The 20,089-nt window shown below is 44.7% G+C and overlaps 1 protein-coding gene across 1 annotated transcript in view; it reads right to left on the reverse strand.

Moving 5' to 3' along the window:
* Positions 1-20,089, reverse strand: part of PGM5 (phosphoglucomutase 5) — a 179,423-nt gene that overhangs the window by 37,696 nt on the left and 121,638 nt on the right. Inside the window, exons 8-9 of the mRNA XM_027041085.2 lie at positions 16,488-16,623; positions 12,344-12,527 (exon numbers count right to left, since the gene is read on the reverse strand). Coding sequence (XP_026896886.1) covers positions 12,344-12,527; positions 16,488-16,623 — 320 coding nt within the window. The remainder of the gene's footprint in view (positions 1-12,343; positions 12,528-16,487; positions 16,624-20,089) is intronic.

Genomic DNA, 20,089 nt, shown 5'->3' on the forward strand with positions numbered 1-20,089 from the left:
TCAGGGGTTGGCAATACAGTTTGTCAGCCAAATTTGACCTGCCACCTATTTTTATAAATCGGGTTTTATTGGGACACAGCTGTCCCCATTCGGCGTATTATCTACCCTGCTTTTGTGTTAAAACTGCAGAGCTGAATAGTTATGACAGAAACTGGCCCACGAGGGCAAAAATATTTACTATCTTTTACAGAAAAATGTTTGCTAACTCCTGGTATAAACCGTTACGTGATCCGCAACACGAAATACTTATCCTTCAACCCTATCCCAGAAGATATTTGATCTAAGCGCTTATGAAAATCCCAATAGAGACTCTTAAAAATTGAGAATAAACTGAGGGTTGATGGTGGGTAGGAGAGAGGGGAAAGTGGGTGATGGGCATTGAGGAGGGCACCTGTGGGGATGAGCACTGGGTGTTGTACGGAAACCAATTTGACAATAAATTTCCTATTAAAAAAGAATAGAAAAGAAAATCCCAATAGAGAAAAATTATGAAGACTTGTATAAATAAGAGTGTCTAATCCATGCATTTTCCCCAGTTATTCTAGCACCTAGCCACAGATTCATCTGGACATACACGTTACCCAAATCGATGTACTTCCGACCGACTACTCACGACAAAAATTGACTTATTAGATTGCATTTTAGGGGTAGGTGGCTCAGTCAGTTGAGCATTTGACTCTCGATTTAGACTCAGGTCACGATCCCAGGGTTTTGGGATCAAGCCCCGCATCAGAGTCTACACGGAGCATGGAGTCGGCTTAAGATTCTCTCTCTCTCCCTCTGCCCTTTTATCCCATTCGCACGCATGTGCGCGCTCTCTCTCTCTCTCTCAAATTAAAAAAAAATGCATTTCAGTTTCATATCCTCACTTTCATTGCTGGGTCTACAAGGTATCCACCTTATAAAACCCACTTTCACAGTCACTTTCGGGATATTTTTGGAAATTGTATAAAATTCCACATGAGACATTTCCTCAAGAGCCAAGTGTTAGGAAAGCCTTTCCTTCCCTGAGGAACTGGTATTTTTTGTCTTCTGTCAATAATAACTAACCATAGTTCCCTTTTCAATATGGCTGCCAGAACACTTAATGCCAAATTTGAGGTTCAGCCCAAGTGGATCCTTATGACTTGCATAACTATGAATTTTTCTTCTTCTGTTCTTGACTCTCTACTCTTATTTATACTTTCCCTAGTCTTGATTTCTGTTTCTTATTTATGTCCTAACAACTTCATTATGTACGTTTTTGCTGCCACAAATCCTCCTGAAGAAACAGGGCCCGGCACAAATGAATAAAAGGAGTTCCTCTCACTTCTAGCCTTAACCCTACAGTGTTGGAACTGCTGAAACATGTCTTTGGGTCCTTCGTCAGCTGGTGAGCTCTGGAAGGGCAAAGCCTTATGGTCCTTGTTCACACCATTTATCCCCATAGCCCAGGACAATGCCTGGCACGCAGTAGCTCTCTGCAAACACCCGAATGAATGTCACTGCGTGTTTGACAACTGGAGTGAGCACCCCTGGGACGCCCCCTCCCACATTTAAGGACGACTCACAGACCCAATGAAAACACACTGATATTCTCCATCAGAGAACCGGGGTTAACATATTTACCTTGAAGGGCCGTTGTGAATGATGCTGGATCTACTCATCCTTCATTTTAAAGGCAAAGTTCAGTTTTGGCTAAAAACAATGGAGTTGAATCATGGTGGGTTCCTGTCCCCACTTGTGTGGCACAAGACAAAACCTAAGCCCATTAACTGCAAAATTTGCTGCGCATTGGAATCAGCGAGGTCTAAGACAATCTCAATCACGGAGTGGGGTACCAAACGGGCACGTTTAGCTCCAGCTTAGCATTTTCCTTCCCACCGAGTGCCTGTTGGTGTAGCCTCGGTGACAAGAATGAGGCTTTGCCCATCTCAGCTTTGTCCCAGTGGAAGATGGTTAAAGAGCTACATTCCCTTGCAGGTATTTCCACCCCCAAATCCTCCAATTTGCTTCCATTTATCACTAGAGCCTTTCTATTTCTCCCCGCATTTGCCCCTCTTTGGTTTGTTGCTTGTAGAAAGTCAGTTTGGAAATGATAAAGGGATAACAACTGGAGAACAACAGGGCTGGAATTCTGGCTTGGCTTTTCAGCTGGTGGTCTTAAGCAAGTCACTTTTTCTTACAGTTTATTTGAGAGAGAGAGAGAGAAAGAGAGAGAGAGAGAGAGAGCGTGCACATGAATGGGGAAGGGGCAGAGATGGAGAGACAGAGAATCCCAAGCAGGCTCCACACTGTCAGGGCAGAGCCTGACACGGGGCTCAAACCCACAAACCATGAGATCATGACCTGAGCCAAAATCGAGAGTCAGACGCTTAAGGGACTGAGCCATCCAGGCGCCCCTTGAGTAAGTCACTTTAAGCTCTGTAAGTCTCAGTTTCCTAAAAAGGGTTGAAAAACAATACAGCCAGGACTACTGGGTTGTTGTGAGCATCAGATCAGAGACTATATGCGAAACGTGCTTTGAAAATTAGAAATCACTCTATAAATACTATTCTTATGTTAAGCTTTTAATGAAAATGGTACTGTGCTCGAAGCCATCCAACCTTCCAGATTTTGCAGAAGATTGCCAAATAAAGCCTAAATGGGAAGAGTTTATGGCACATTTATTTTTAAATTAGGCAGAATTAAGAGTAATTTTATTTTAAGAACTGTGCCATGTTCTCTGCAATCACTGCTAAGCTCACGGATCTGTTACCATTTATTTTCTCCAGAACTCCCACTGGCCTGGCTTCTCCGACAACTAAATGCCCCTCCTAAGTTGGTCAATTGAGACCATTATGGTCCTGAAGGAAGGACCTCAGAGTCATCTAGGCCACTTCCTCCCTTCACTGGAAAGAAAGGGGAAGTTCAAGACCGCTTCAGGTAAGAGCAAGCCAATCGAGGAGCCAGAACATTAGGTCTTTTGACCCCAGGCCTGTTACTTTAGGGTGAACCACATTGCTTCCTGTGAACTATTTGAACCCTGTCTCATGTGTTTTGTACAGTCCCCCAGATGAGCACAGAGCCTTAAGCAGAGCAGGTATCCGATAAATGTTGGCTACGTAAATGTTGGGTTTGTTTTTTGTTTTGAAGCCCTGGTGTAAATCAATGCAGGGAAATCTGCGAGTTGCTAAACACACGCAGAGCCGCCAGATGTGTGCTTGGAGACTCGAAGACATGTTGCAGCCAGGCGGGGAAGGAGGAACTGTCCATTACCACCAGTGATTTGGAAGTCGAGTAGTGCCTTAGGATGAATTCCAGGGGGAAACAGCATATGGCCCTGCAATCTAATACAACGTCACATATACACAGTCAGTTGGCCACACCAGGCCTGTGAACCCGGAGACAAGACAGGCGTGGAAGAGCGAGACTCGGAGCCTCACTCAGTGTTACCTCCCACAGGAAATCCCAGGGACTTATCTGGAAGGCTTCAAGGTGAAAATACTCCTGTGAAACATCTGAACCACATTTTGTAGAAGAAAGCAGGCAGCTTATAAAGCAGAAGATTTGGATGGGACAGACATAGCTCTCCATGAAAAAAATTAACTAGAATGACCCATTTTTCTTTGTTTAAGTCATAGAGTTAGCTGCAAGCGTGAGTTCAAAAGTGGTTGAGCAGGGCAGCAGCTGGTCCACACCGCGCCCTTATATAAATTGCCAACAGGAAGACAATTTATAGAAAAGCATCTTTCTTCTTGGCTGGCCTAGACTCTGGCTTCTCCTCCCCCATTAGGCTGAGTGCCTTTGTGCAGTGCACTGACTGCACAGCCGTACCCACCTGCCCTCCTTTTGGAGGAATTCTCATCTAGCCTTTTCACAACCAACCAGCACGCGTTGAGACCAATCATTGCAACTAACTATTTTGGGGGAAATCAAGGTCAAATGACTTTGTAGGTGCGCTTTTAAAACACACATCCGGAAAAAAACCACATAAGGTGATGAGAGGGCTTCTTGGAGAGTGAGGACTTAAAAGTTATCCAGATTCCAACCATCAAATTTGGAACAATGGAACTAGGTCACACATATCCCATTTCCCCATGTCTTTGGCCAAAATGGCTGCTGATCCCTGTTCACTCAACACCAGCCCCAGTTCTGGGATATTTTGGACCAGACATACTTTACCCAGACAACAAGGGTCGCTTCCTCCCTGAGTTCCTGTGACAGTCTGCAGTTTTTTCCTTTAATAATTATGTTTCCCGGTGACAGTCACCCTCGTGACTGCAAACAGACATTGGTATTTCAGTAGGAAGTAACTGTGATGTTATTCATTCCAGAATGCTTGGATTCTTATCATACATCTTAGTGGGATTCTATCAGCATTTTAGAAGATAGTCCTAAAGCAATCAGCTTCTGTCAGGAGAAGGTACTTCATTATAATAAAACTCCAATGAATCAGAAGCAAAGGAGTAAGAACTTTAGAATGAGCCAGAAAGTGTCTCCCTCTTCCTATTTTCAAACCAGCCAACAAGTCCTTATAAAGTAATGAATATGTGTTTGGTCTTTGGAAGACAAATAGGCAAAATCACAGGAAAAGCAACTGAAAAAATCATTTAAAAAAATAGGGAGGGGGCGCCTGGGTGGCTTGGTCAGTTAAGCGTCCGACTTTGGCTCAGGTCACGATCTCGCGGTCGGTGGGTTCGAGCCCCGCGTCGGGCTCTGTGCTGACAGCTCAGGGCCTGGAGCCTGTTTCAGATTCTGTGTCTCCCTCTCTCTGTGACCCTCCCCCGTTCATGCTCTGTCTCTCTCTGTCTCAAAAATAAATAAACGTTAAAAAAAAAAAAATTAAAAAAAAAAAAATAGGGAGGGCACCTGGGTGGCTCAGTCAGTTAAGCACGCAACTCCTGATTTCAGCTTAGGTCATGATTTCATGGTTCATGAGTTTGAGCCCCCGAATAGGCTCTGTGTGCACAGTGCAGAGCCTGCTTGGGATCCTCTCCCTCCCTTTCCTCTCTCTCTGTCCTTCCCCTGCTCACCTCTCTCTCTCTCTCAAATAAATAAACACTTAAAAAATATTTTTAACCCATGGTTCTCAAGGTGTCCTACCAGAAGGCCCAAGTGTCTTTATTTAACAAAACTGCAGCGTTGTAGAATGGGCACTGACACTGAGAATAACAATATTGTGCGACCCCGCTGAGAATGCTATGACCTATAGGAAATCCCAGTTCTTTATCTGGAAAGCCAAACAATGGTATAATGACATTAGATTAAAGAAAGGCATTTAGTCTGTCAAGATGGTCTTCCCTGGGCCGGCTCCCACTCATTCTTCAGGGCAAAGCTTAACTATCACCTCCCCAGAGCCCCTACTTGAGTACCGCCTACGATGCACTCCCAAGTAAGCGCTTTCCCTGTAATACCTTTCAATAAACTCTATAGTGATTACAAATCACATGTCAGTTTGTCTCTCCTGCTAGACTGTCCTGTATGCTGGTGGATCTTTAACGTTTATTTATTTTTGAGAGAGAGAGAGACAGAGCATGAACGGGGGAGGGTCAGAGAGAGGGAGACACAGAATCCGAAACAGGCTCCAGGCTCTGAGCTGTCGGCACAGAGCCTGACGCGGGGCTCGAACTCACGGACCGGAAGATCATGACCTGAGCCGAAGTCGGCCACTCAACCGACTGAGCCACCCAGGCTGGTGGATCTTTAACGTCCCAGCAAGCTGCCCGGCATGTAGCAGGTGTTTGGTAAACATTCAATGAATAGATGAAGACACGAATGAATCACACTTCAACAATCTTCACTGTATCATACTAAAGCAGGAAAGGGATGGGTATTTATTATGCAGATTTTTTTTTCCAAAATCACAACTGGCAACGGAAAAAGGATTTTTTAACCCAGATGTAATCACAGGATACATGTAATGACAACACCTCACTTCCTAAATATTTCTGTTACTCAACAGAGAAGGACTATTTGTAAGTACTAACTTTCAGATTCAACTAAATCTTATAGGTGGGGTAACCAGCATGGCTGAAATGATTTCTTAAATTCTACTTCTGGATGCACGAACCTCACTCCAGCAAGTGGCATAGGATAGAGATAAGCTGTTCACGACAGCCTCTCAGTTGGTTCATTGATGAGGATAGGATGAAAGTTGAAGGTTGACCACTTAACTCTAAATAGAGAACTCAGGGGCGCCTGGGTGGCTCAGTCGGTTGAGCGTCCGACTTCGGCTCAGGTCAGGATCTCGTAGTTTGTGAGTTTGAGCCCCGCGTCGGGCTCTGTGCTGACAGCTCAGAGCCTGGAGCCTGTTTCAGATTCTGTGTCTCCCTCTCTCTCTGCCCCTTCCCCGCTCATGCTCTGTCTCTCTCTGTCTCTCAAAAATGAATAAACGTTAAACAAAAATTTTTTTTTAAATAGAGAACTCAGTGCTGGCCCCCAGATTCTCCAGATGGTACTTTTCAGTTCCCTTCATAGGATACCTCCAGAAATATGCGCTTGGTAAACTTCTCTCTACCTGTTGGCCAGGGGTTCTTAGCACCACAGTATATATTAAAGCACTAAATGCCCGACTAAAATGTGATTTCAAGACTGCCAATTTACTTTCTTCATTATTTCTAAATACTGAGCGGATAAAGCGAAGACACCTTCCTGCATATTAAAATAACACCTCTAAAAGCAAATTGACTCTGCAAGCAAGCTTCAAAGTGTACTTTTTCTCTGAACTAATTTCAAATGGTTCTTTTTTTTTTTTTCCAGGTTGAGGACACCATCAAAATGCTTCCACTCAGCCTGCACAACTCGAAGGGGGATTAATAAGCTCGGCGTTAGCCTGACATAATCAGATTGGATTTGGTTTTCCACATCAGCTAACCGGTATGCTTTGATTTACATCAGGTTTTTAAATATCAGCTGAACTGTGACTTGCAAATGACTTCAGCACTGGTGGAATTTCACGAGTTTTGATCTGGTTAAATGGAAATACAGGTGTGGGATGGGGGACGAAGAGAGACTTGGTTCCTCAAATTCTGCTCCTGGTGTCGAGGTTTCTCTCTTCAAAGTTAATTTTCACAATACAGGGCGTGGTTCTGAACTGATGTCCACCCCAGTGGCAATATGCTGTCACTCAGTGCTGGTACCCTCTGTCATGTTGTCCTTTCATGCTACCAGGATCGGGGGTATTCCTTCTATCACAGCTGGGAGAGTGTCGTAATGATGGGGGCAGTGAGTAGTGACTCCAGAAGATTTTGGCTAGAAGGAAGATGTGGGGGAGGATAAAAGTAAGAGGTACCCTGGGTACTGATGTTGTTGCTTGGGATGGCGATAGGTGAGGAAAAGAGAGAGTGCTTAGCACCATGGAAAATCTTGACGTTTGTACAATGAACTCATCCTTGAGGAAAGAGTGGGCCACCTGTCAAGCCTTAGGGAGGTACCTGCCCTTCCCTCAACTCTTCCCTTCTCCCAACTATATGCCTCTTAAATACAGTGGGAGCCTCTTAAGTTAGTCGGCCACTGGATTGAACTCCCTACACTCATAGGAGCTACTGGCTTGTTTTTCCCACTCATATTTGAAGAAGGCATTATTACTCATTCATGTGACTCAATTTTACCTGACAATAAACAGAGACACATCCTCATGGGACAGGAGAGAATGAACTACAGTTGTTGAACCATGCCTCGCTAAATTGCTATTTCTAAATCAGAGTTCGTCTTGGGTCCTGTTTAATGGAAGACACACATCAACTTTCCTCTTGGTGCCCAACATCATGAAAACATCAGCCGCTTGGAGGCAGCCATAGTAAATTCCACGAGACCTGACAGGCGACAGGAAGGCCAGTGAGGTCCCTGGGAATTCATGTCAGGGGTTAAATACTTCGGGGGTGTCCTTCTTGCTCCTTAAATGGCCTCCACGTGGTCTCACAGGCAGGACAGACTTTCCTGAACATTTTCCACAGCAGTGAAGCAGATAGGGGGGCAGGGCTTATCACCAGAACAGGATTTTAATTTCATTTTGGACGGAGGAGCATGTTTTCTTTATCTCTAGAGATATATGTGAAATGGGCTTTTCTTTTCCCCCCACAGTCTGTTTCCTGACTTTGACCCCAAATCAAGGACAAAAAGGAGACAGAGCTGTTTTTAAAACACTTTCTCTTTTCTGAAACCGAGTGGGATGGGAGAGATGGGGGAGGGGGAGACTCGGGGAAGGCAGAGAAACGTGACTGAATCAATTCACAGATGACTCAGAAACTGAAGAGACCTTCCCATGTCTTCACACGACACCCTACAAAGTCGTACGCTGTTCGGTGTGCTTTTCCCTGCTTTTCTCATCAAACACGGCTCGTGAGATGTCAAAGTCGTTCTTTCCCAAGGACGCTCTTTGAACATAATTTATTTTAGTTAACCGTTTATTAGTAGTTACTGTGTGTCAGGGCTTTGTGTGTATGATCTAATTCCCCCCATGGCTGGATGAGGGAGCCACAGTTATGATTCCTACTTTCACAGACAAGGAAAGGCACAGGGAGGTTGAGAAACTTCCCAAAATCACCCAGCGAGGACGTGGCAGAGCTGATTCACGCCCGACACTTTCTGATCTCGAGCCTGTACCCTTGAACACCACTCACACCCTTTCCTCCAAAGTTGAGGATTCTGGAAAGGGGGAAGCAATGGATATTTCTTGAATATCAAATGGATACCAGCCGCTGTGCCTGGGGCTTTACAGGACTTTCTCCTCCAACCTTCTCTGTGACCCTATATGATATTTATCACCAGCATGCCACCCACCTGCCCCATCAAGTTAAGCGAAGTTAAGCAATACGCCCAAAGTCACAAATGCAGGCAACGACAAAGCCAGCCTTCAAGTCTATGTCTGTTTGCCTCCAACAGGACCCAACACCGGAGAGACCACAGTCCTCTGCCTCCCACAGCAAACGTTTGTTTGTCCGTATGGAGATCCAATCTCTTCTCTCTTAATTTTAAAATAGCACAGCATTTAATAGATTAATTTGCAGCATTCTCTAATCAGAAAGATAGTAACAGAAGTTGGCCAAAGTGTGCAGAAGTTGGAACCCGCATACACAGCTGGCAGGAATGTAAAACAGTGTAATTTGCTTTGAAGACCATATGGCTGTTTCTTCGAAGGTGAAACTACAGTCACCATTTGACCTAGCGATGCCGCTCCTAGCCCTACGCCCAAGATAACGGAGAGCCTTTGCACGAAAACTTTACGTGAATGTTCACAGCAGCGTTATTCATGACAGTCAAAAAAGTGGAAACGACCCAAATATCCGCAAGCTGACGAGTGGATAAACAAAATGTGGTCTAGCCCCATAATGGGACGTTATTCGTCAGTAAGAGTGGAATACTGACACATAGTCTGTTGTGCTTAGAGAAAGGAGCTAGTCACAAAAGACTACATGTTGTATGATTTCATTTGTGTAAAATGCCCAGAATAGGCAAATCCATAGACCCAGGAAGGAGACTGGGGATGGCCAGGGTTGGAAATGGAGATCACAGCTAAAGAGGACAGGTCTCTTTTGGGGGTGACGACAGTGTTCTAAGATGGACCGTCGTAATGATCGCACAACGTTATAAATCTACTACAAACCACTGAATTGTACTTTAAGTGGGTGAATTGTATGGGATGTAAATTACATCTCAATAAAGCTGTTCTACATTTATATTCGAAAACTGTTCCGTGAAAAAAGAAAAAAACAATTATTATGCACTTGGTAGGCTCTCAAGAAATATCTGCTGACTGAATGCCCCCATGTGCATTACGGCTATTTAAAAATAATACGTGTTCATTTAAATTCAAGTATATCTTTTAGGAGTAGACACTGCCATTCTGCACCAACGTCATATGACTCGTGCCCCAGACTTAACCATCCCTGGAACGAAATGCTCAGAGGACTACGGACTTCCAGGAGTGCGGAGATGTGTGCCTCAGTGCTGGAAGTTTCCCAACAGTCCCAGGACACAGGAATTCCTCCTCTGCTCCAACAGGACCAAACTGCGGTGCAAAAGAACCATCTATGAGTCACTGACAATGGGCATGCTGCTGAGTGTTAACTGTCTCCCAAAACCCTCAGGGAGCCAAACGCAGACCGACGGAGAAACTCCAGGGTGACTTAGGGCCACCCATTGATAAACAGTCACTGGGGTCCTGGAAACTGGGAAGATGAACAACGACCTTCCTTTGTTTCTAGAGAAACTCCCCAGAGCAGCTCCTGGTAGCATTTACTATTTACGGCCACATTTGAGCTAATATGAAAGAGCATGGAAAGAAAAAAAAAAAGTTCCAGAGTAAAAATGGAAACCAGTGTTCAGGGTTGCAGGGGAGGGGACAAGGAATAAAGAGAGATCTACACGTGAGATCTAGCTGAGGAATTATCCTGATAGGAACTGTTAAAAGGGTCAAGAAGGAAAGGATACAAATGTGCACAGATGAAAGAGCAAGGTAGAGTGTTAGTGAATTTAACAGCAAAACAAATTAGCTCAACAGACAAGCTTCTCCTGAGCAGATTAAGTCCAGAACCTAGTGTTGCCTAGATAATCCTTTCAGGGAACAGTTTTCAAACCTTCCTCGTCAGGGAACAAAATCCTCCCAAGAATAATTTAGAAAGCACATATTTTATGACTCTGGAATTCTACATGGGCCTTGGATTTGTGAAAAGTTTGTTCTGAGGTTCCTTTGAAAAATGGAAGTAGGAAATATGGTGCAAAACTGGAAAAGATTTTTCTGAGACCTAGAGGCTCCAAGGTCCCGCCCATGTGCTGGGCTCCTGACCTCACATCTCCGGAGATTCATTAATGTTATTTTGGAGATGATGCAATCCCGTCCACCAGAAAGCATCCTCGTGTGAAACACAACACAACTACAAAAAATGTAGCGTATACTTCTTGCAGAAAGGATACCTAGGAGCCTTGTGTATTTTATTTCATCACATTTTTTTTTACGTTTATTTATTTATTTTGAGAGAGAGGGCAAGCGTGCACAAGCAGGTGAGAGGCAGAGAGAAGGAGAGACAGAATCCCAAGCAGGCTCTGCATCATCAGCACGGAGCCCGATGTGGGCTCGAACTCACGGAACGTGAGATCATGACCTGTGCCGCGACTGAGAGTCAGATGCTTAACCGACTGAGCCACCCAGGCACTCCACTTCCATCACGTTTCTCAAACAGCTCTGTGAGACAGATATTTTACAGATGAGGAGGAGACTGTGGCTCAAAGAAATCAAGGAACTTTCCAGAAGTCCTATAGCTGGTAAGTGGGACAGCGATAGGATTTGATTCTGGGTCTTCCAACTTCTTGACCACTCTTATCTTCACTACCCTACACCTTTCCAAAGTAAAACTGCAAACAATTTGTCCAGCCTCAGAAGGCCTTCTAGAATAGAAAACTGATCACATTTTAATAGAGACGAAAGATCACCATGAGACTCAGCAGACCAGAGGGAGAATACCAAGAAAGTAACAGGGGAGCATCAGGCTTCGGAACATCTGCAAGTCGGGGACCTTAGGACAAGGACGATGTGCGAACTATTAGTCAAAATAAAAATATCAGTAACCACCAGTATATCCAGTCCCCCAAACCCTATAGCTGCTGGTTTATTTTGTTGTCTGTACTTACTGAAGAATAACAATGAAGAAGAATGAAGAAGATAAGAATTTGGGATTTTAGAGCGGAACTTGCCTTAACATCGCTCCGTGTCTTATCTGAGCTGTCCATGTTAAAATGTGCACCCAGAGTGGTCAGTTTTTGCCCTAGCCGAGAAATAAACAAAGCCTAGGAGAAAAAATGATTGTAATAGCGGTCACCTTCTCTTACACAATCCACAAAGATGAGACCGGAATAGAAGCTGTTGATTTTGTCAGTTTATCTTTTGTAGTGCTTCTCCACCACAAATCTTCCTTTTGGACTCTGTGGGGCATATTTTCCAACTGTTTCTTCCCCTAGGAACCCATCGGGCTTCCTACTGCTCCTACTGCTCTTAATGACATACGGTAATAAAAGGTGAAACATCCCTGCACTTGGGAGCCCCGAGGAAAAGGGATATTTTGCTCTTGGAAACGTTTCTGAATCTCTGATGGCCACCAGACGGACAGCCGGCGGGCTGCAAGCATTTCCGAAGGAAATATTGGGTCTGTAACTATGTGTGGTATTGGTCTGTCAGTTACGAGTAGAACGAGCCCTGGACAGACAGTCAAGGCCCTATGTGCTACTGTGCCCTCTGCCACTGACCAGGTAGGTAACCTTCACCAAGGTTGCAGGGCTCTCGTGTGTATCAAAAAGCACTCAGAGTAGATGATTCCCAAAGACCTCTCCAGCTAGAGGACACTTCGGCTCCTGGCTTTGCCTGTTCTGGTAATTTGCTGGCAAGTACCTGTTTCTTGGTCACGGTGCCATCCACGGGGTCCACGTATTCAAAGCAGTCTGTCTTTGCCACGCTGTAGACGTGGTTCCCCACGGCAAACTGCTGGCCGATGAAGGACTTGTCTGTGACCAGGGCCTCCAGGTCCCTCATGATGTAATATGTCGCCTTGGGCTCTAGCCCCTCATAGTCAAACCTGGTGAGGGAAGGCAGGACACAGGGTGAACACAACCCTAATCGGAGGACCAGAAACTCGGTGGACATCTCATCATTGGTTTTGTTTTCATGGAAGAGCCGCACAGAAAAGCACCCCAGACCTGTCCCCACTCCCTTCTACCTGGCTTTTACAATCCAAGCCTGGTTCCACCCCCTACCTGCTACCTGGCCCACATAATCCAGGCCCTATACGGTAGCCAGAGTGATCTTGCAAAAATAAAGTCAAGTCACGTCCTTTCTTTTCAATCCTTCCCCAGTGCCCATCACACGGAGACCAAGACTCTAACCACAGACCACAAGGCACTGGGGGATCCGACTCACCCACCCCCTGGAACCTGTCCCCCCTCTCACACTCGTTCACTATGCTACAGCCACATGGGCCTCCCCTCCAGGCCTCTGAGACACTTTGTCCTTTCCTGCCTTTGGGCCTTTGCTCTTGTTCTTTGTTCCTTCGACCTGGTATATTCTTCCCCTTGAACACCTAGCACATTCTCGTCCATCGCTTTTCAAACTTAGCGTCACCTCCAGAAAGTGACCTTCTCCGACCATCCGTCTAAGATGCTGCCTTCCATGTCTCCCTCTCTCTCGTCGGTCTTTATATTTTCTTTTGGTAGCGATCCCAATCTGCATTTACTGTGTTTGAAATGTTTGTTTACTTCTTATCTGTCTTTGCCCACGAGAAGCACAAGCTCCAGGAGAGCAGAGACCTTATCTGTTTTGTTCTCCACTGCTTCTAGTAAGTAGTAAGTGTTTTCTTTCTCTTTCTTTCTTTCTTTCATTTATTTATTTATTTTTTGAGAGAGAGAAAGAGAGAGAACAGGGAAGGGGCAGAGAGAAAGGGAGAGAGAGAATGCAAGAAGGTTCCACGTTGTCAGCGCAGAGCCTGAGATGCAGGGCTTGAACCCACCAACCATGAGATCATGACCTGAGCTGAAATCAAGAGTTGGATGCTTGACCGACTGAGCCACCCAGGCGCCCCAGTAGTAAGTGTTTTCTAAGTAGTGGGATGAAAAATTCGAGGAAGGGAAGGGAGAAAGGAAGGAGGGAGAAGAATCCAGGGAGGTGAAGAAAGAAGGAGGAAGGGAGCTCCGCGTACCATAAAACTCTCTTGGAAACTTGGAAGAGATAGCACAATTGTTCCATCAAAAAAAAAAAAAAAAAAAAAAAAATCCTCCTAGCCAAGAACATCAAATGTAACAATGGGGCTGGAAAGTGATTAGAAAAAAAAAAAAAAAAGACTAAAATAACACCTATCTCATTTGTTTTTGTGGTGTTTAAATACTATAATGCACATCAGGTAGGTGGTCCAGTGCCAGACATCATTTGCTTAAAACTATTAATTGATTTTATTCTTAGTAACTATCACAAAGGGTCTTGCCCAATGGTGGACAGTCTTGACCAAGACCTAATGGCACATCCAGGGGGATCTGTTTAAGAAAGAAACCCTCAGAGGTGCAACTTTGCACAATTGGCTATGGTGGGATCTCCGATCGGGTTCTGTGTAACACAGGGACAAGGTGGGAGTTCTCAGTGAGCTGAAAGAAGGAACACGAATCATCGTTACTGTTTTTCCTTCACCCAAGATCTTTTAAGGCTTTAAGTAAACAGCAGGGTATTAGCCAAAATGGAAAACATGGAATGATGCCAATTCTAGCAATGAGTCCTCTGTCCCTATATCTCTTTCTTTTATTCTCTCCCTCCTATACAGCTGTGTCCTCCCCGCCCTCAGAAACAAAACGACCAGGAACTCTCTCAGAACATTCTCAGCAGTGAATGTGTACTGAGCCTAAATTCTCTTTGAAGATAGTCTTTTGGGGGGGAAGATGAAGAACGAGCCAAGCAGAGAGGGGCATGGGGATGGGATAAGACGGTTTATTAGGAGACAAGAGAGGCACTGGAAGAGATTTCGAAGTTGAGGAAATCCACTACTGTGACAGATCACATTCAAGTCTATGGCTGAGGTCATCAGACCAGCCTGCCCGCCTGCCCAAACGTTCATAGGCAAGCAGACTCCAGCACCCCATACCTGCCCTACGGCCGACAACCCCCTCTGACCACCAGAGGAACACAGCTTCAAGGGAGGACATCTTTCAATGGAGAATTCCTTCTGGGGTCCACTCGTATGAGGCAAATCCGTCTGGGTTCTCACATACGACTTCAGGCTCAGAAATAGTTAAGCCAAAGTTGTTTTTATTTTCTCCTCCCCACCAAAAAACACAACAAAACAAACAAAAAACAAAACAGCTAGAAGTCATTCTGTTTCACAACCTGCATTTGCTAGACCCTGAAAAAAAAAAAAGGGTTTACTTTTCATTCTACCTAGTCTCTCCTCCCTTTTCCTTTACCTCTGTGATCTTTTTGGACAGAAATCTGAAACATAATTCAGTGTCCTACAAGAATTTAAATCTCCATCGCATTATATTCTCTAATATGGTATTTGTTATGAAAAAAGTAATTATCATGTAAGCTCTTGGCCACACACACACACACACACACAAATGAACCGTATTATAAATACACTTATCATAACACCATGTCTTCAAAACCCTGGCAGAGAGCTAGATAATCATTGCACGAATTATGAGGCACACATCCCCAACTCAGAGTGATCTCACTAAGCCAGAGGCTGGCAATCATAACATAGTTTATCAGGTTGGGCTTTTTTGGAACGGCTTCATGCAATAGAAAGCCTTGCTGTGCCAATTAGTTCCTTGGTATGCCAAAAAGGCCCACAACAATCAGGATTTTTTGGCACTTGTTAGAAACACTGGTAAGTAAAACAAATTCCCACCTGCCTTGAGAGTCTTTGTTTTATAGTACAAGGAATAATTTGAGGCGGTTTTCAGGTGATTACAACCTCTGCCTTCTTAACTGGACATGAACAAAGACGGTTATAACACTGTCAACTGTTCCCAGAGCACCAAGATCCTTTAGATTGTAAGGAATCCTATCACAGGCTTTCTTATTCTCTGATATTTATCTAGCTAAATGACTTCTTAAGACAAGAAACAATCACCTTATAAGGCAAGTCTAGAGCTTTCGTTCTGTTCCTTAAGCTCTTGAAACGTAACCAAATATCCCAAGTAGTTAACTATTCACAAACAAAGCAAATGAGCCACAATTTCTGTTTTCAGTACATCGTCTCTGAGAATACTCAAGGATTCCCTTGCCCCATTCCCAGGTTCTCCACAGTTGACAGCCATTTCTGCAACTGCTTCCCCAAATCCACAGCTTGGCACTAGGTACACAAACCTAGCATATCTAGGGACACATATCTAGCAGGCAACCTTGCAGCCAGAAGGCTGTGACCCCTCACCTACTTCAAAAACAGGAAAGCGATACAGGCTCCCAACCCTGAGCGCTCAACCATTGACCTTCTCCCTTCCTCCCTCCCAGGGTTGCACTTCCGTTTTCTGTATCTCTTTCCACAGGGACAAACTTTTAGGAAAATCTGGGCCTCCTGGACCATGTGGCCTCTTCAGAGGGAACCAGCTCAGGCACCTTAGACGTTGTTGGGACCATTAGTGGGAAAACAAGGCAGAGGGAAGGAGAGGATCACAGAAGCGTTCTAACCTGTGAAGCTTTGATCTCTGCCTCCCTGCCTTGATAATTATGGGTGGAGAACCAACAAGGAAAGTCCCTGATCGGATTATACAACTCTCTTGGGCACCAAAGGACTTTTAAGGCTCTGCAGTTCAGATTCCCTCTTGGGATGGCTGCCCACTTTATAGACACTGATGAAAAGATTACAGAGGAAGGTCACTAAGGGAGGGGACATTTGTGCCTTCCAGTTTGGGTGTCCTTGACATGACCCCCAAGCACCTATCAGGGGCTCCACCCCCACGTTCCTCAGATTGTCCTGAAAGATGCCTCCTTCTTATGGTTCTAGCCCACCAGTTTTCCTTAGCAATAGTCCCCCGAGCATCCTTCCCCTTCTCACCTGCAATAATAGTGGCGGCCAAATTTGGCCCAGTGATCTCGGACAATTTCCTCCACACTCTGCTTCCGGGCAGCCAGAATGGAAAGCCAGACCAAGACTGCCCAGAGGCCATCTTTTTCCCGGAGGTGATCAGAGCCTAAGGGAGAAAGAAATATGTTGCTGAGGATTTGTTCCTGGGGAAAAAGTAAAATCTCAATGAACTATCAAGACCAGTTAGCAATGGAATGTTGAAATGGTTGGGCATATTTATCCATCGTGATAAATAGACGTCCCACGATACCCTTGCGTTTCCAAAAACAGCCAACAGAAATTCAAATAACATAAAATAACATCAGAAAATAAACTAAATTCCTGGACGTTGTTAAAAGTACCAAAGAGTCAAGCTGAGATTACGTTTGCCCAATGGGATCGCTCACTCAGTAGATATTTGGTGGCCCTTACAATACACCAACCATTGGTCTAGGTGTTAGGGACAGAGCAGTGAGTAAGATAGCTCTTTACTCGCAAAGCTTGAATTCATGTAGGTAGAGACAGGCAACAGAGACGTAGACAAGAGAACAGATGCATTAAATAAGGACAAGGGCGATGAGAAAAGTAAACTGAGTGATAGCGTCACATCTACGACAGCAGCAAGAATTGCTTGATCTAGAGTAGTAGTTTATCTATAGTAGGGCTAACAGTGGCGTCCCCAAAAGATGTGTTCACCCAGAACCTGTGAATGTGACCTTATCTGGGGAAACGGTCTTGCAGATATAATTAAGGATCTTGAGATGAGATGATCCTGGATTATCCAGGTGGAACTTAAATCCAATGAAAAGTGTTCCTAGAAGAAGAGAAGACACAGACAGGAGAAATTCAAAGGAGCGGGTCACATAAAGACAGAGGCAGAGATCGGAATTACGCTACCCTAAGCCAGGGAACGTACGCAGCCATCAGAAAGAAGCAAGGAAGGATTCTCCCCTAGGGCCTTCAAAGGAAGGATGACCCTGCCAACATCTTGATTTTGGACAGTAAATTTCTGTTGTGCTAAGCCACCCCGTCTGTGAGACTTCGCGACGGCAGCCTTAGGAAATGAACACAGATGGTCTTGGTCAGCTCCGCGGAGGTGATGACATCTGGGCGGACACTTGAGAAGGAGTCAGCCATGCTGAGAGGTGGGGACAAAGCGTTTCAAGCCAAGGGACAGCAACCGCAAAGTCCCTGATGCAGGAATAAACTGGGAAGCTTGATCCTACCGGCTACGCTATAGAAAGAGAGGCAGTCTGTACTGTGGCATTCACAGGAAAGAGAAGCGCCAGCTAAACAGGTAACTTTCTGCGCAAAAAGAACCAGGTGAATGTGTGAGAGGCCCACGGAAGCACTTGTCTATTGGCCAGCTCGAAGCTCTGATTCCTTAATACGTACCTGGAGGCAGATTGCTCTCAACTATTCATATAATTTCATCCTCTGACACTATCAACAGCCATATCGTAAGAAAGGGGACCGGGACCAGGGGGAGGACCATCTCTTCTTACAGTAGAGCAATGAGAATGGACAACAGCACTCTCAGGTTTCAGGGCCATGAAAACACGTACAGAAAATCAAAAAGGAAGACCCGATGTGCCAGAGCTATTTAAACCTTGGAAAGAGAATGAGATAATATGTCCGTTGAGTTAGACACTCGTGACAACTTCTCAACGGAGCTATGAGCCGTTTACTCGTCTCGTTACGTTTGCAGTGGTAAATGTTAAATGCGTTTCCTTGAGAAGAAAAACATACAACCTTGAGAGGGCAGTGAAGATATTTAAAGGGAAAAACGATCATTGTTTGCTTCTTCCTACATGCTGATCAATAATCTGCTGATGACACTTTTAGGTTGCAGCTGCTTCTAGGGTGAGAGGAGCCGAGGCGTGAATCATCACGCCGCGGCGAGCGGGGGGCGGAGGGGGGTACTCTAGTCTTATCTAGCAAACTCTTCACGCTGCTACAAAAATGGGAGAAGTCTGGAAGATGCTGGGTTAGCTCCATGGCTCAGTGCCGAAAAAAACAAGTCGAGGAAACCCTGCCCAGTGGGATCATTTCAAAGCCTTTTGTCCTTTTATAGCTGAAAAATCGCTTTTATTTACTGGCTGGAGAAAAGTACTCTTTTGTTTTCAAACATGGGCTCCGCACACCTCGCATTTCCAGCTGGATTGCGTTACCTGGAGATGGAACCATTAGATACCATTAACTCCGTAAGATAAGATGTCATAATTCATGAGAAGAGACTTAAAGTTCTTCTAGCAGGACTGGAAAAGAAAAAAAAAAACAAGAACAAAAAACCTACCTCAACCATTTGTAGCCAACTTCAGACTAGATGGTGAGTTGGCTTGGATAGCCTTGCCTGCAAGTTAAACATTTGCCAGAATTCATCAGGGCCAACGATCTAGTAAAACGAACTGTGCTCTCTGTAGCTCTTTGAGGTGGGGAGAGAGACACTGGTGATGTTGCAATTATACGTGTCCCCGCTGGATGCTCATGGGATGCTTTGGAGAGGGTTTGGGGGATACAACCTTCCTTGTGATAATTCCGTAAAGCAAATGAACTATAATGCCATGTCAGTGACAGGTAAGTTAAACAAGAAATACAGATAACACACAGGTATCAAACGGTTTTCTGAAACCCCACCATAAACAGGGTAAAAACAGAGGGGAGAAATGTTCCCACTGCTTACTTATAAGTACACTAGCGTACTTCATATTTGAAAATATTTTATGAGTCAATGAGAAAAAGAGAAATCCCAACAGGTAACCGTGTGGAAGGGCAGAAATGAGCAATTTTTAAGAGAAAAATACTGACAGTTAACATCTGAACAAACGGCCAGTCTTGCTGGAGTCAAAATCCACAAAATGGGATAATGTTTGGGGACTGTCAAATGAGCAAAGACCAGGGGAGGGGGAATAACAGCAAAGAAACCATGTAAATGTGTACAGTTGGAAAGAATACTTTGGCAATAGGGGCGCCTGGGGGGAACAGTCGGTTAAGCGGCCGACTTCGGCTCAGGTCATGATCTCACGGTCCGTGGGTTCGAGCCCCGCGTCGGGCTCTGTGCTGACAGCTCGGAGCCTGGAGCCTGCTTCGGTTTCTGTGTCTCCCTCTCTCTCTGCTCCTCCCCTGCTCTCACTCTGTCTCTCTCTCACTCTCTCAAAAATAAATAAAGATTAAGAATAGTTTGGCAATAATAATCAAGAGTCTTAAAGTATCACCCAACTTTGGACCCAGCTATTCTTTTTTTTTTTTTTTTACCCTTCAGTCACAAGGACATTTGCTAAAGCAGCTAAGAGAGGAAAATTGGAAAAAATAAATGCTAATTGTTAAACACCAGGGTAATTGTGGAGAATCCATCCAAAAGTTTATTGTGCAAAGAAGTGAAGAAGAAAGAAGGATGCTCATCCAATTCTCACAAATGGAAAAAATCGGTTTACCAAGAAGGAATATTCGGTATATTTTTGTACAAAAAGGTTTGTAGATATGTCTATGGGTATGTGCACAGGTAAAGGAGAGTATGACCACCAAACCACTGACAGTGGTTATCTTCCAAGTGGTAGAATCGCAGGTGTTTTCTTCTTCTGTCCTATTTCCAC

The sequence above is a fragment of the Acinonyx jubatus genome, chromosome D4, assembly GCF_027475565.1.
Source record: "Acinonyx jubatus isolate Ajub_Pintada_27869175 chromosome D4, VMU_Ajub_asm_v1.0, whole genome shotgun sequence".
Classification (NCBI taxonomy): domain Eukaryota; kingdom Metazoa; phylum Chordata; class Mammalia; order Carnivora; family Felidae; genus Acinonyx; species Acinonyx jubatus.